Genomic DNA, 13,685 nt, shown 5'->3' on the forward strand with positions numbered 1-13,685 from the left:
CGTTCTATATTGTGTCTCTGTTTAATCTTTTAAAAAGTCTTCGAATTAGAATATGCACTCCACCTAAAAAGTTGTTAAACCTGTTTATTAAAAAAAGGTTCATATGGTATTGACACTTGCTACCTAATTCAAGGGTCACAAACTCAAATGCCCGCCCACCCACCAAGTACAAGCAGAAGGAAACAGTCAATTTTAAGAAAAACAATAAAACTGACTGTGTTTGGGAGAAAATGGGGAATGGTGAGGATCACTGAAAACTGGAGAACGTATGAGCAACCCAAGGTGGAAGTTGCTACTCCATCTTAGATGGCTGTTGCCAGGCAAGAAGGCAGTTCCAATGTCACCTGCTCTTACAAATACTGAAGAAAAGCTAAATATACAGATTTTTGTGGGAAATATCTCAATTCCTAAATACTAACAACATGCAATATGTTCTGCTTGAATCAAACCAAGGATGTCTGCAGGCTGTATCTGGGTCCAAAAGCCACAAATTTCTCAACCTAGCTTTAAATCATTAATTCATAAAAGGAATCTAAGTCTGTAATTAGCCTCATAAAATTTGCACATACACATGTGCTTAAATTGAGAAGGCGTTACACCCTATTGTTAGTTTATTTCTTCCCTATTCTCAACTGCACCATTTCCTTCTACGTCTCAGGTAATCCAACCTGAATTTCTTCCTCGTTTATAGCTTTCTACTGATCCAGTAAATTCCACAATAAGAAAATGTCTACTTCATCTTTGCGTATGGTATGCCCAAGGATGCTATGCATATAATAGTTCCTCAATAAACTAGAAAATGCAATCATCTAACCTTCAAAGACCTGCTAATAATGTATTTATACTGTCCTTATTTCAAAACAAATCACATAATCTGTCCAAACTTCAAAACAACTTTGGAAAACTCAGTGAAAAACCTATAATGTGACAATTATATTCACACTAATTTTAACAAAAACTAGGTCAAAATATTATCACATACCTCACCAAAACCACCAAAGTACTCCCTTATTTTCTCTTCAGGTGTATCTGGAGAAAGGCCACCAACAAAAATTTTTTTAACAGGCTCTTTTGTTTTCATGGCTTTGGCCCTCTTAGGATCAATCACCTTCCCATTCAATTTATGTTCTTTCTGATCCATGACCTAAGGAAATTGAAATTTTTCATTTGAAAGATATATATCTTAAGTTCAGAGATTATTAACTTACTTAAAAATAATTATAGTTAAATAAATATAGCTAATGCCAGGCATATGTTGACCAGCTCACAATTAAACTGTCAATTGTGGTGATGTGATATTAGCTAATATATACCAATGTTTAAACCTAAAGGTCAGTAAGAATGAGGAGTTAATCAATCACTAGACAACCACCATGCCTTTAACTATTAGCAATATAAGCATGATTGCTACTTCCCTGTAGCCTAAAGACTAAAATGTAAAATGATTCAGTCAGAAGTTTCTTGCCTAGCAAATTTCAAAATCTGTATTTCTGTGAACTTAACACAGCATATCCTTCTAATTAGGCATCTTTAAGGTTTTTAAAATTAATTTTAATACAGTAGAGCCTGACACACAGGAAGTTTTCAGTAAAAAAATCTTGAATCTGACTCTCTTCATAAAACATATTGGCAAGAGCTGTTATCTCTTCCTTCGTATGACTGCAAAAGGGGAAATCACAAATAATAGGCAGATTAATTGTATCAAACTATTCACATATTTTACATTATTAACTGATTAGAACACATGGCACACTACCTTATCTACACTCTCCGACTCTTTAAATAGCACAAAGCCAAAACCCCTTGATCGCCCTGTGATAGGATCTAACTTCAGAGTGCAGTCTACGACTTCACCAAATTTGGAGAAGTAGTCCTTCAGATCTTTCTTTGTAGTGTCCCAGCTAAGGCCTCCTATAAACATTTTCCTGTAAAGACAAAAAGCAATATTAAAATGCTAAAAGTTTTTTTTTAATTTTGCCTTAAGTATCCACATCAATAATACTTCCCCAAAACTGCACCAATTTACTGGGCAGTGTATTAAAATGTCACTCTTCCTACATAACCACATATCAAAAACACCCTATTACAGTTATGGAAAGTTTTGTCACTACTGTGCCTGCATAATTACAAAATAGGGAGCAAGCAGCAGATTAAGTCTTTTGACTTGCCAAAAAGAGAAATGTATCCCCAAAGTAAAAACAGTATACACTGTCTTTCTTAAATTACAAGTTAAATACTGGTAACAGCAAAACAGAATTTCACCTTGAAATTTCTCTTCCAAATTTTTATTAAACTTACAAAAAAGCTATGAGGTCCCCATTAATCACAGTAACTAGCGTGTGTCTATGCTGAAGCTCCTTTCTCAACTGTTCTCTCATTAACAAAACTCTTAGCACATAAAATGGGAAAGTCTCACAATTAAGTTGTAAACCAAATTTTTCGATGTGCTAAGGGTAAGAATCCTTAATAAAGACAAAAGTAATCACGTAAGCAATTTAATGAACAAAAAAATTACCCACTGAAGCACAATCCACTAATTAACCTAGATGATTTATTTTCAGTAGAACCTCAGTTAACCAGCAATAAAATATTTAAACCTTTAAAACACTAAGTGACAGGTGGTAAGTGGAAACCACCAAGACACTTCAAAACCAAAAATGCATCCCCCCCCAAAATAATTTAAAGTGAAATCTTACTTTTATTACAGCAAAAGGCCATAAAGCTCAGACCTGGCAGCTCTGTGATCCCTTTTACATCTGCCCCCTTTACCCACTCCCACAAAAGAGCTAACATATACCTCCCTCCTACCCTTTAAAGAGACAGGACTAGAGATTGTTATTTTAAGGATAAACTGTCAGAATTTGTTATGTGAGGGCTAAAAATCAATTTCACCATCGGAATAAAATCATGCTTGGTCAATGACTTCTACCTTTGCAACTGCAGTGGGTCAGGGGGAGGGGTGGCGATGGGGGTGTCGTGCTAACTTCCAGCTCTGAAAAGAAATTAAAGCAGGAACATCTCCATCTTGTGGGCTTTTTAGGATATCACCACTAAAGCCAATTCTTGCAACAAGAGAATAAAGTCTATCCCTAGAATAAGATCTTGCTTCTGCTTAACCTAAAGATGCCAGATTAACTGAGGTGTTACTGTTCTTACTATTTTTATCAGACTTGTTCTTACTTCTAATAAAGTTAATGCAAAAGAAGTCTTATTTTTAGGCATATAGTGTGCTTCCCATTTAGGTTCGGTTTTCAACTTGTACCTGTATTCTAGAGCTGGGCTATTTATATGCTTTACATTCAGGACTTCTGCTAATAAAATTTCCATGCTTCAAGCAACTTTTATTAACTCTTTTTATATTTTATAATCAAATGAGCATAACAAAACACCCACAATATTGTACAGGTATTATTAATGTTTACTGCCAATTCCATGGGGAAAAAAAGTTGAGGTATTTTCTCAATTACATTTTCTTTCATATCCAGTGAAATAATATCCAGTCCAAGTTACTTAAATCGCCTTAAGCACCTTTATTTTTAACCTAACAATCCAGAGCACTTCCTTCATAGATGAAAGTACATTACCAACATTTACTCTTTCAAGGTGAAGAGAACACTGCTATCTTTTTAAGGATGAGAAAGAAACGGACTTCAAGGTAATGACCTCTTGCTCAGATATTCATGGAAAGTTCTAGATAGAAACTTCAATTAAATTGAAATTTAACTATTAAATTACCACTTCTATGATTACTACAGAAACTTTCCATCGATAATTTAACAGTTTGAAATTACTTCAAGCTGAAGAGAATAACAGAAGTCTTTAAAAAAAAAAACTAAAATTGAAAGGCAAGAAAATTCTGTGTCTGTTCGGTCTGTTCCTCAGAGACAGAACTAGTTTTGATTTTATTTAACCAAGGCAATATTTATATTGAGTTGTGTCCTCAATTTAAAATTATCAAAAAAATAATTACAAAGAAATAAATCAAAAATGAGGCACGTTATTTAATTCACAAACCCCAAACTTTTTCTCAACATTGGGAGTCAGTTTTCTTAAATACTAGATAAGCATACTAATTCATCAACTGGCCCAGTAGGTGTTCTCTTACTGAAAGAAACTTTCCACGTTTAATATAGTCTTGAGTAAAGAAGTTGTTAAATGTCTACCTTAGAGTTAAAAAGGGTCACCGAAGAGGCTATCCTTCTTAATCAAATCCCATTTATCCAGAATATAAATGTCCTAGTCAACTATAATTTATACATCCATAGAATGATTACTGTTTCTCAAAAAATTAGAGCAACATATGTAGTAAAACTTCAGCTATCCAGCACCTTTAGAGAATGAGAAGCCAAAGAGTCTACCCTCCTTCAAGCATTGCCTGCCGTCCTAATCTCTCTCCCCAATTGTTTTTAACCTTCAATTACTTGGAATGATTTTTTTTTTCCTATAGCATATCACACACACTCTTCTGCCTTCCTAATCAAATAGAGTAATCATGATTTAACATTGAGTCAGTCACCACTAACACACTATGCTACTACAGCATTCCCGTAGGGTCTTCTGAACTTAGAGAACTATGTACTAATACACTAAGTGCATCTTATTTCTTAGCTCTTTTAACAAGCTCTAGTTTTCATTTTTGCCAGGTTAATCAGCAGCTGCTATTCTAAAATGCTTCCCCCCCTTTCATTTTTTAGGAAGTTAGCTGGCACTCAAACTTTTCAAATTTGGGGTAAAGTAAAAGTAAACAGCCTCTGAGCAAGAGCCTAACTAGCTCTTTTTTGAGACAAATTCATTACGTTTTGGCAGCCCAAAAGCACTCGTTTTCTTCTGCTCTAATAAGGGTGCTGCACAACTGATAACCTAACCAGACAGGTGGACATACTACAATGAACACATACTGTACCAAATCCATTCTATCTTTACTAAATCTAGCATATTGAATAAATTCACCCCATTTTTACTCAGTAGACACACCAAAATATACATGTTTAACAAATAAGAAAAAGTCTGTTATCTTAATTCTGGATAAATGGGAACTTATTTTAGCCTCTCTAAAACACCAGCATTCTGACATGCTCTGCCTCAAATTATAGGATGGTATATATAAGATGGTATCAATTTAAACTTTCTATATTTTATATTACTGTATCTTGCTTAAAACACAATACCTAGTGTCTGTCCAGATTACCTTTGCTGCCTTGAACACAAAGACTGACTTTCAAGTCGCTTTCACCCCTGCCGAGATGTGCAGAACACTTTACAATGAAGGAGAGCTGGAACTTCAGAAAAATCCTGAGCAGCGCAAGTTAAAACTACAGCACAGGACTTGTTCAAGTAGCAGAAATGGGCCCCTAATACTGCAATACAAGCTTAAAATTTGATCCTTACTTGTAAGTGAATCAATAATCCCAATTAAAGTGTAGGACTTTACCTACAGTATCAACGAAGTTTAATTTCTTAATCCTATCTGTAAAGTTATTTAGCACCCCAAAGGCAATATAGTATTCAACTTAAAACACTTACTCAACAATTGAAATATTCTTGCCTTACAGACACTGACATTATACTATACTATAATATTAAATGACAGGCACAAAGTTATACAACTCAGTGCAGATAACTCTCCAAATGAGAATTTAGGTTGCTTTGTGGGACATTCTCCTCGAGAGGAAGTACATTTAGAGGCAGTAAGCCAAACTGCTTGGGGTTTAAATCCTTCCTCCAGAACTAAGAGCTTACCTCTATTTGCAGTGAGGATTTAAATGGCACAGAACATGGTCTAACACATCCCAAGTGCTCAATAGAAATAAATTACTATTTAGTAGGGATAGAGCACAATCTAAATAAAGCAGTTTTTTCACTTACTCAATGGCTTAAATTTTTTTTTAATCTGCATGAGCTATATGAAGTTTCCAACATTAAAGGGAAACGGCCAGGATGAATTTTATATAAATGGATCCTAAGATTAGTTTTAATGCTAAAGACTTAACCCAGAAATTTTAAATATACCATGTAAAAACTACAGACTGGAAATTAGGTTTTCTAAGCTCTTAAATAAAATGTAGTTCCAAAATCACACTGATGACTTGTCTGTACTCTACATAAATGCCAGTAACTTCAGTAAGGAATAATTTCAAAATATAAACAGCAATATATATGGAGCAGTGCTGGCTGGTGGAATTACTGTTTTTTCCCATCTAAGAACTTTACTCTCAATACTACTGAGGTCTCTAGGTTTAACACTCTACTCAACAGTAAGTATTTTTTATATAAAGACACTTGGCCCTACTACCCTACTCAAGGTAAATGATAAACACATCATTACACTTTTCCCCAATTTTGGAAAGGGAAAAAACGGATTCTGTAACTTTTAAACACTTCCTAACAATTCATGGCCTTCCATATGTGGTTTCATAACAAATTCTGACAGTTTAAAAACTACAACAGCATGTCGATCTGATATACATTTCAAGTACACAACATAACTGGCCAATCACTGTCACCTTTTAGAGTAATGTTACTCAAGCATACCACTAATCCTTATTTAAATAAAACTTCTGGTATTTTATCCTAAAAATTATTCCTTTACAATCCTAAAATGACATTAAGTATAGTGAAATCTCACCAATAGATAAGAAATGAGTATTTATTTTCCTTATAAAATATAGATTTAGTTTAAAATTAAATCAGTAGTTAACCTAAAATGGGGAGGGGTTTACTTTTTTGCAACTAGGTAGTATCACATGGTATCATTTTAGAATCTGTATAAAAAATACTCTTGGAAACAGTTTGACAAACTTTTAACAAGTCAATAAAAAAGATTAATTCCTCTAGGTAATATAGTAGATCTCATTTCTTCATACTCTGAATGAACTTAAATGACTAAAAATGTGAGTTGAAACATAATAGCTAATAAACATGACAGTTTTTGAATAAACTTTAAATGTTTAACCCAAAATCTCCCCTTTTCTTCATTTCATTCCCAGGCAGGAATGACATCTTGTATTTTTACTTTTAAAATAAACTCTCAATCAGCTTTATAAGGTGAACTCTCCTCTACCTAGAGGTTAAGGAATGGGGTTTCCTTAACCTAGAGGTTAAGGTTCTGGTTAACTGAGATTACTACACATTCACAATTCTATAAAGTTGTTTTTATTAGAAACCAATTTAAATATCAACCCTAAACTCAGAAAATGGTTTTTACCTTCTTGGTGGAATTTCAGAATCTTGCAATGCTTTAAAATCACATTACTTTTTAATAATAAAGGGGAAAATTATGTAAGATTCATTTCATGACATTATTGGTTAATTTTTGAGTATATTAGCTGATAGTTTTTCATCTGTCTTTCTCACAAGACTTGGGGTAGGGAAACTAAGAGTTGAGTTTCCTGGCTGTTTGGACTTTATGGTAGTTTCAAGTCTAGATAAGCAGGAGCTTACAGAATAGGACCCAATACTTAAAAACTACCACCTTGATTATTGGCCAAACACTGCTAGTAATAATACGTGTCTCCCCACTCCACCCCCAAACAGTCTTAAATGTCTAGCTCCAATGTACAATATGTAATACTCCAAAAACTAAAACATGCTTACCTTTACTCCACAGGAGTAAACCACTGGCAGTATCAACTATTAAGGCACAGGATAAATACACACAAGCTATGAAAGCAGGCTATGTAGTCAATCTTCCTGTGGTGAGCATTGTTTCCAACACACAAATCAGCAAACCAAGTAACGAACATGTTATATTACCTGAGACCACACTGTTGGAAGTGAAGTAACAGAAACAGATCCCACGCTTCCAGCATCCAGTTCAGTGCCCTATCTACTAAAATGTTGAAGCAGAACTAAAGTTGTTTCACTCCATTTGTGAATCTGCACACACTCGAGGTGCACAGGTTTAATCGGAATAGGGAAAAAGTTATTATTCTATTACTTTTTAAATGCTTTCAAGCTAAAACTAATCATTCTCCATGCTGGCCATGAATCACACACAATAGCAGATTCAAAACCTTCTTATATTAAGTGCACCCTTACAGATGACAACACCCAAGCAATGTTTAAAAAAAAAAATACGAAGTATACACTTAATTTATTATAGAAGGGGCCACAAGTATATTTATCTCAAAAAGCAGCACTCAAAAACTTCAATGATATTCTCCAATTCCAAACCCAAAAGGTCAGGTGATTTTTAGTATCCTTCATGATAAATAAGAATTTGAAATGAAAAGAATTTAGTACTCCTTCCTTAGGTGTTAATCATCTCAAATCTGGGGGCATCCACTACTACAATAAACCCAGGAAACTTGTCAAAGATTCCCAAGAATGCTAAAATTCAGACCCACGTACTCAGGGTCTCAACTTTACAGTAAATCCAACTTAGGAATCAAAGGCCCGTAAATTTGGCGTTAAGACTGCTTTATCTAAAAGTAACTGCTCTTCTACGAAGCAAACAATGTTCAAGATGCCCCAGAAGCACTAGGGTATAGATTATAATCTCAAATATTTAAAACAACAAAGTGTTAGGTAAACCCATTTCTTAAAAATTAGACAGGAGACAACCTACAGCACAATTAATTCACAAAATCCTCAAACAGGAAGAATCACACTTGGGTTTATACACTAATGGTTACAGAACTAGATCAACAGTCCTATTATTAGAAAAGTATTGCTGTACTTTGGCTCATAAATGAACGGGATTATTCTGCTTCTTACCTAACCCAATGCAGGCAAGTCAATGTACCTACCTTGTAAAATTGCAAGCTACTACAATATTACAGTTCCCCAATAATCATGAGAAAGTAAAAACTCTGTCTCCAGGTAGCTTGCTATACATGGCATGCGTATTTTGCCAGACACTAATTTTAAAGTACCTACACACTGAAAGGATCATAGCCCTATAGAGGACATAATGAGTTCACACCAAAATGGGAAATCTCAGTGCAATTGCTTTTAAGTAAAAACTAGGGATGATAAAGTTGGAAAAATTATAATGAGATGAACTCAGGAAGGTATTTTACTATGGAAGTGAATAATTACTCTAAAGGTCCATAGTAAATTGTGGAAACACTTTACTCCACTAGAGGTATAACAAGCATGTCCTCCTCAAAATAGCTGTTTATTCTTGTATTTTAAAAAACACTTAAGTCTGCAACAAATTGATTTTTTAAATAGTTTTAGGATGAAATTGTAATTCACTTCAGTCTCAAGTTAGAATTGTAAAAAGATTCGCACACAGAAATGTGTTTAAGAAATTAAATTTAGATTTTATATCTAGTAACCAGTCTTACCCTCACTACTATTATGAAACTTCTGCCCAATTTCCCTCAAACTGGGAGACAGAGAACAGATAGGGTGGCAAGTGCAGACACCAAAAAGATTAAGTCTTGAGGGCTTTTTGTTCAGAAAGAAAAACAAGAATACGTGTAAAGGATGAGGCTGACAGGAGAGTAATTTTTAAAAAATATTTATTTATTTATTTGGCTGCGCCGGGTCTTAGCTGCGGCACGCGGGAACTTTTGTTGTGGCACGCGGGGGTACGTTATTTTAAAAGTCAAATATTAAACTTTAAAAATGAAAATATTTGTTAAATGTAAACTCAAAGTAAACCTCATGATCTAAAATGTTCATTAACCATAAATATTTAATTGTCCATTTTTCCTAAGAGTTCAAGAAACTTGCAAAGTTATAGTATTAACTAACAGACCACATATAATTTCTGCAAGCGTCAAAGCAACGACCTTTAAACGTAAGTTTACGACCCTTTCAAATTACTGAAAATAATTGCTTACATATTTGAAATATGTAATGGAGTAATAAAGTCAAGTACAGTTATAATTTCTTATTTAGTTTGCCACTATTACCTAGCAGTGAAATTGAACTATCACAGGACCAAAGAGAATAATTTCCATCATAAAACTTTTATTCTGGGGACTTCCCTGGCAGTCCAGTGGTTAAGACTCCACGCTCCCAATACAGAGGGCACGGGTTCAATCCCTGGTCTCGGGGAAGATCCCCAGTGGCGCGGCCAAAAAAAAAAAAAAACCAAACAACTTTTATTCTGTATGTCACACTTTATCTCCAATATAAAACTGGACAGATTTCAGTTAAAGAAAATAATAAGCTCCTGTAAAAGGTAAATACTGTCCCAACTGGGCTCTTAGAATGTTGTTTGTACAGATGTTAAGTCAACTATCTGCAAGTTACTGGCCCTCTAAACTCCAGTGGTGGTAGATACAAACTCCTGGAAAACTCAAACATAATCCTGAAGGCAGAAATACTGACATTTAGGGGAAGAGGAGGGATAAAAAGAACAATACTCAATCTACCAGCCTTTCAAAAAGTCATGCAATTGTGAATACACGTCAACCAACCAACTGTAATTAACATTCCAACCAAATCACACTGAAAATCTAAAAATCTGATTTAAGCTGTAGTGGAAAGCCACATCAGCATGCCTTTAATAGTACATGTGCAATTCTTATTAAAGTTCTATTTACAAATATGGTTGGTGATTTTTTAAAAATGTCATTTTTGCATATACATCACTACTTTAAAAATTGTTTTACTACTGACATTTCCAGAATATTTCAGTATAACATGCAATACATTTTAAACACACAACACTTTATTGTAGCAGATAACCTTCACGTATAACATTAAACTTAGAATTACACGAAAAATTTTTTTGTCTTAAAACAAATCAAATTTAAAATTAAATACTCTTTCTTGCCCAAATATAAAAATATCATTACTAATTATATTAAGCTTTAATTGGCCAAACCACAATTACATGCATTACCACTGACCAAAAACCATGTAATGGCCATCAATTTTGCCCAAAGATCACACATGATGCCTAAAAAGGTTTTATATCCCAGGTACAAAATATCCTACTGTACTAAAGTCTAGAATTTCCTGGGAATCAATGGGCAACTAACCAATACACAGCCTCCACATGTTATGACTATTGAAACCTTTATATTACAGAAATAAAATTTAAAAGTTTTACCATTCTTCCCGCTGTGCCGTCGCTGCTTCAGAGTGTCGTGGGGAGGAGTTTGAATGGCTAGGGAATTAACAACCGGTACAGCAACCAATCAAAATTCTAGTTTTAGTTTTTGACATTGTTAGGGTTAAAAACTTTAATTCATTTACACTTCGGTTCAACAGTAGATAACTACAAAGGCAGCTGCTTTGTGACTTGAAAAATCAGAACAGAAAGCCCGCCCCAAACAGTAAGTTACACAATCATTTGGGTGCCTCTGTCCAAATAACAGAATTCAGAAAAAAACCAAAATGTTAAAAGGCTTAAGTTTCCAAATACTTAACATATCCCTTTCTTAAACTAAGCTATATATAATTCCAGATAAATTAAGAAAAGCTCGTTTCCCATCCCACCTCCACTCTCCCAAAGCCAGCACAATCAGCAAAACAGCCCGACAAGAGTCTGCCTAGGCTGAGAATATTAAATCCTATATTCCAAAGGGCTTATCTCTCCCCCCTCCAAAGCCTGTGCTTTTTCCTAATAAAGAGAATGTTTTCCAATATTGAGTTAAAGCGACACTTTATTGCTTTTACCTTCCAGCCAACACCCTTCTCCTTATTACAGCGAAAAAACTTACACACGCACACACCCCAATTACAAAAAGTAAAGGAAGCGTTAACCCAACATCAGCGATCAGTAACGGGAATAAGAAAACCCAACCAAGAACCCCTGATTTAGTCCCTCCTGCTAACTCCTATATTCTGTTCCCGGCTCCCAAACGCTGCGTTCTAAAAAATTTTATGCAGCTTTAAATAACATATACAACGTATTCCAATCGGAGGAAACAAGTTACTACTTAAAAACCTGCAAAAAGAATAAAAGCCATAGCACATTACAGAATTTGTTCATTTTATGAGAGAAGGCTGGTGGGCCTCCTGTAACTTAACTGGGTGAGAGCGGGAAGGAGAAATCAAGAGAGACCAAAAAAAGGATTCTGGGCACGGCGTGGGTTGTAAAAAATGAAAATTGCACAGAAAAAGTAAGGTAAGAGTACACTATCTGTACGAACAGTTGAGGAACCCAATAGCTGAGGGCGCGAAAAAGGTGCGCGGTTAGAATAACTCTGCGGGGTGGGGGAAGGGCGGTCAGCAAGTCGGAGGTAGAACAGCTCCAGTCAAGTGCAGGCTCCGCCGACAAGGAACTTGAAGAAAGCCCTTGGAGCAAAACCAACGTACCAACAGGCGATTCGGGGAATTTCACCAAGCCCAGTTGGTTCCGTAGGCTGGAAAGTGGGGAATATGCAAGCAAGCCGTTGTGCGATGGTGTACAGTAGAAAAACGAAAAGGCTGAGGCGAAACTTACTCAAAATACTGAAAAACATTCGGCCTGAAGCCAAGACGGGAGGAGCAGAGCTGGACAACCTACACGTTCCCCGAAGCATGTGCTTACAAAGAATGGCATCGTCTAGGGATGCTGCAGTGAGAAGCACCAAATAAACCTTAGTTATCCAGGCATAAAGGATTTTTGTGTCTGACTGCGTTTTTATGCCCAGGACTTTAGGAAACTGGGGAGAGAGAAGACAGCGGGAAAAGAAAAAAGGTACCCCTCGACAGGCGGGAAAAAATCCTGGCGGCTAAGTCGGTGGGAGGAGACCCAAGGCGAGGGAGGGAAGAAGGGCGGGCCGGGGAGCAGCATGGTGACGGCTAAAGGTGGAAACGTGTGTGATGGGGGAGGGGGCGATTAGCAGGCAGGGGAAGAAGGAAATGAAACCCCGGGGGAGCCCGGCGTAGAGAAGGGGATAACAGTGCAAAGAGGCTGCACGGGAGCCTGGAGCACCGGGGGGAGAGCGGGAACGAGGCCTAATGGCGGGGGAGAAGGAGGGGGAGGGGGGATAGTTGGGCCTGACTATCCCGGGCCGCCCCTTACTCACCCTTCATCCTCCTCGTTCTTACTGGCATCGATCTTCGCCCCCTCCGACTCGGCGCTGCCTCCTTCGGTGCCTCCGGCCGCGGTTCCGCCCCCGGTCCCGGCTCCGCTTCCCGCCGCCGCCGCTGCCCCCTGCGCCGCCACCACCATGGCTCCCTCCTGTTCGCCCGCCGAGCCGCCTACCGCCGCTGTTGCTGCCGCCGCCGCCCCGTCCCCGCCAAACTGCTCCTCCGACATAGTGCTACTGCCTCCGCCGCCGCCGAGACTACACCCGCCGCTACCGCGAACCGAAACTAGCAGCAAAGTAATCCCCGCCGCTGCCGCGCGCCCGCTCTACCGCGCGAAGCACACAACAAGACAGAGAAGGCGCGCGTGGCTGCAAAGGCTCCTGCGCCTCTCCCCGGCCTGCCCCCCTTGCCTCCCACTCTCGCGCGGCGCGCACTCCCACTCTCGTCCGTCCGCCGCACTAAAAAAGAATAAGAAGCAACGGCAGCCGCTCTCGCCTCCTCCTCGCTTTAATGGCGCCGCCGCGGACCACCTAAAATGGCCGACGGAAGAACGGCGCGTCCCGGTCACGTGGCGCGCGAGCGCGCCCTTTGCACCTCCCCGCCCCCCTCTACCGCTAGTTTTTTTCCCCTTCCTCCTCGGTCCCGCCCTCTCGCTCCCTTTTATACCTTCCTCGCAGGCGCTGCGCCGCACAGCGTGGGGCCTTTAAAGGGAACCGGAAATGGCGTTCTATAAGACGGCCGCGCGGAGACCATCGAGAACAAGG

General features: G+C 37.8%; 1 protein-coding gene across 6 annotated transcripts in view; it reads right to left on the reverse strand.

The window, feature by feature from the left end:
* HNRNPD (heterogeneous nuclear ribonucleoprotein D) overlaps positions 1 to 13,479 on the reverse strand; it is an 18,235-nt gene extending 4,756 nt beyond the window's left edge. The window contains exons 1-4 of one of the 6 annotated variants that reach the window (XR_002648186.3): positions 12,918 to 13,479; positions 11,012 to 11,068; positions 1,757 to 1,925; positions 983 to 1,144 (exon numbers count right to left, since the gene is read on the reverse strand). Coding sequence is in view for 4 of the 6 variants with exons in the window: in XM_022599346.3 (XP_022455054.1) it covers positions 983 to 1,144; positions 1,757 to 1,925; positions 11,012 to 11,068; positions 12,918 to 13,150 (621 nt within the window). In the remaining 2 variants the exon portion in view is untranslated. The remainder of the gene's footprint in view (positions 1 to 982; positions 1,145 to 1,756; positions 1,926 to 11,011; positions 11,069 to 12,917) is intronic. The other 5 variants (XR_002648187.3, XM_022599346.3, XM_022599348.2 and 2 more) reach the window with 5 other exon arrangements.
* Positions 13,480 to 13,685: the final 206 nt, after the last annotated feature.

The sequence above is a fragment of the Delphinapterus leucas genome, chromosome 5, assembly GCF_059928025.1.
Source record: "Delphinapterus leucas isolate spDelLeu-1000000601 "Yukka" chromosome 5, BTC_Dleu_Yukka2, whole genome shotgun sequence".
Classification (NCBI taxonomy): Eukaryota; Metazoa; Chordata; class Mammalia; order Artiodactyla; family Monodontidae; genus Delphinapterus; species Delphinapterus leucas.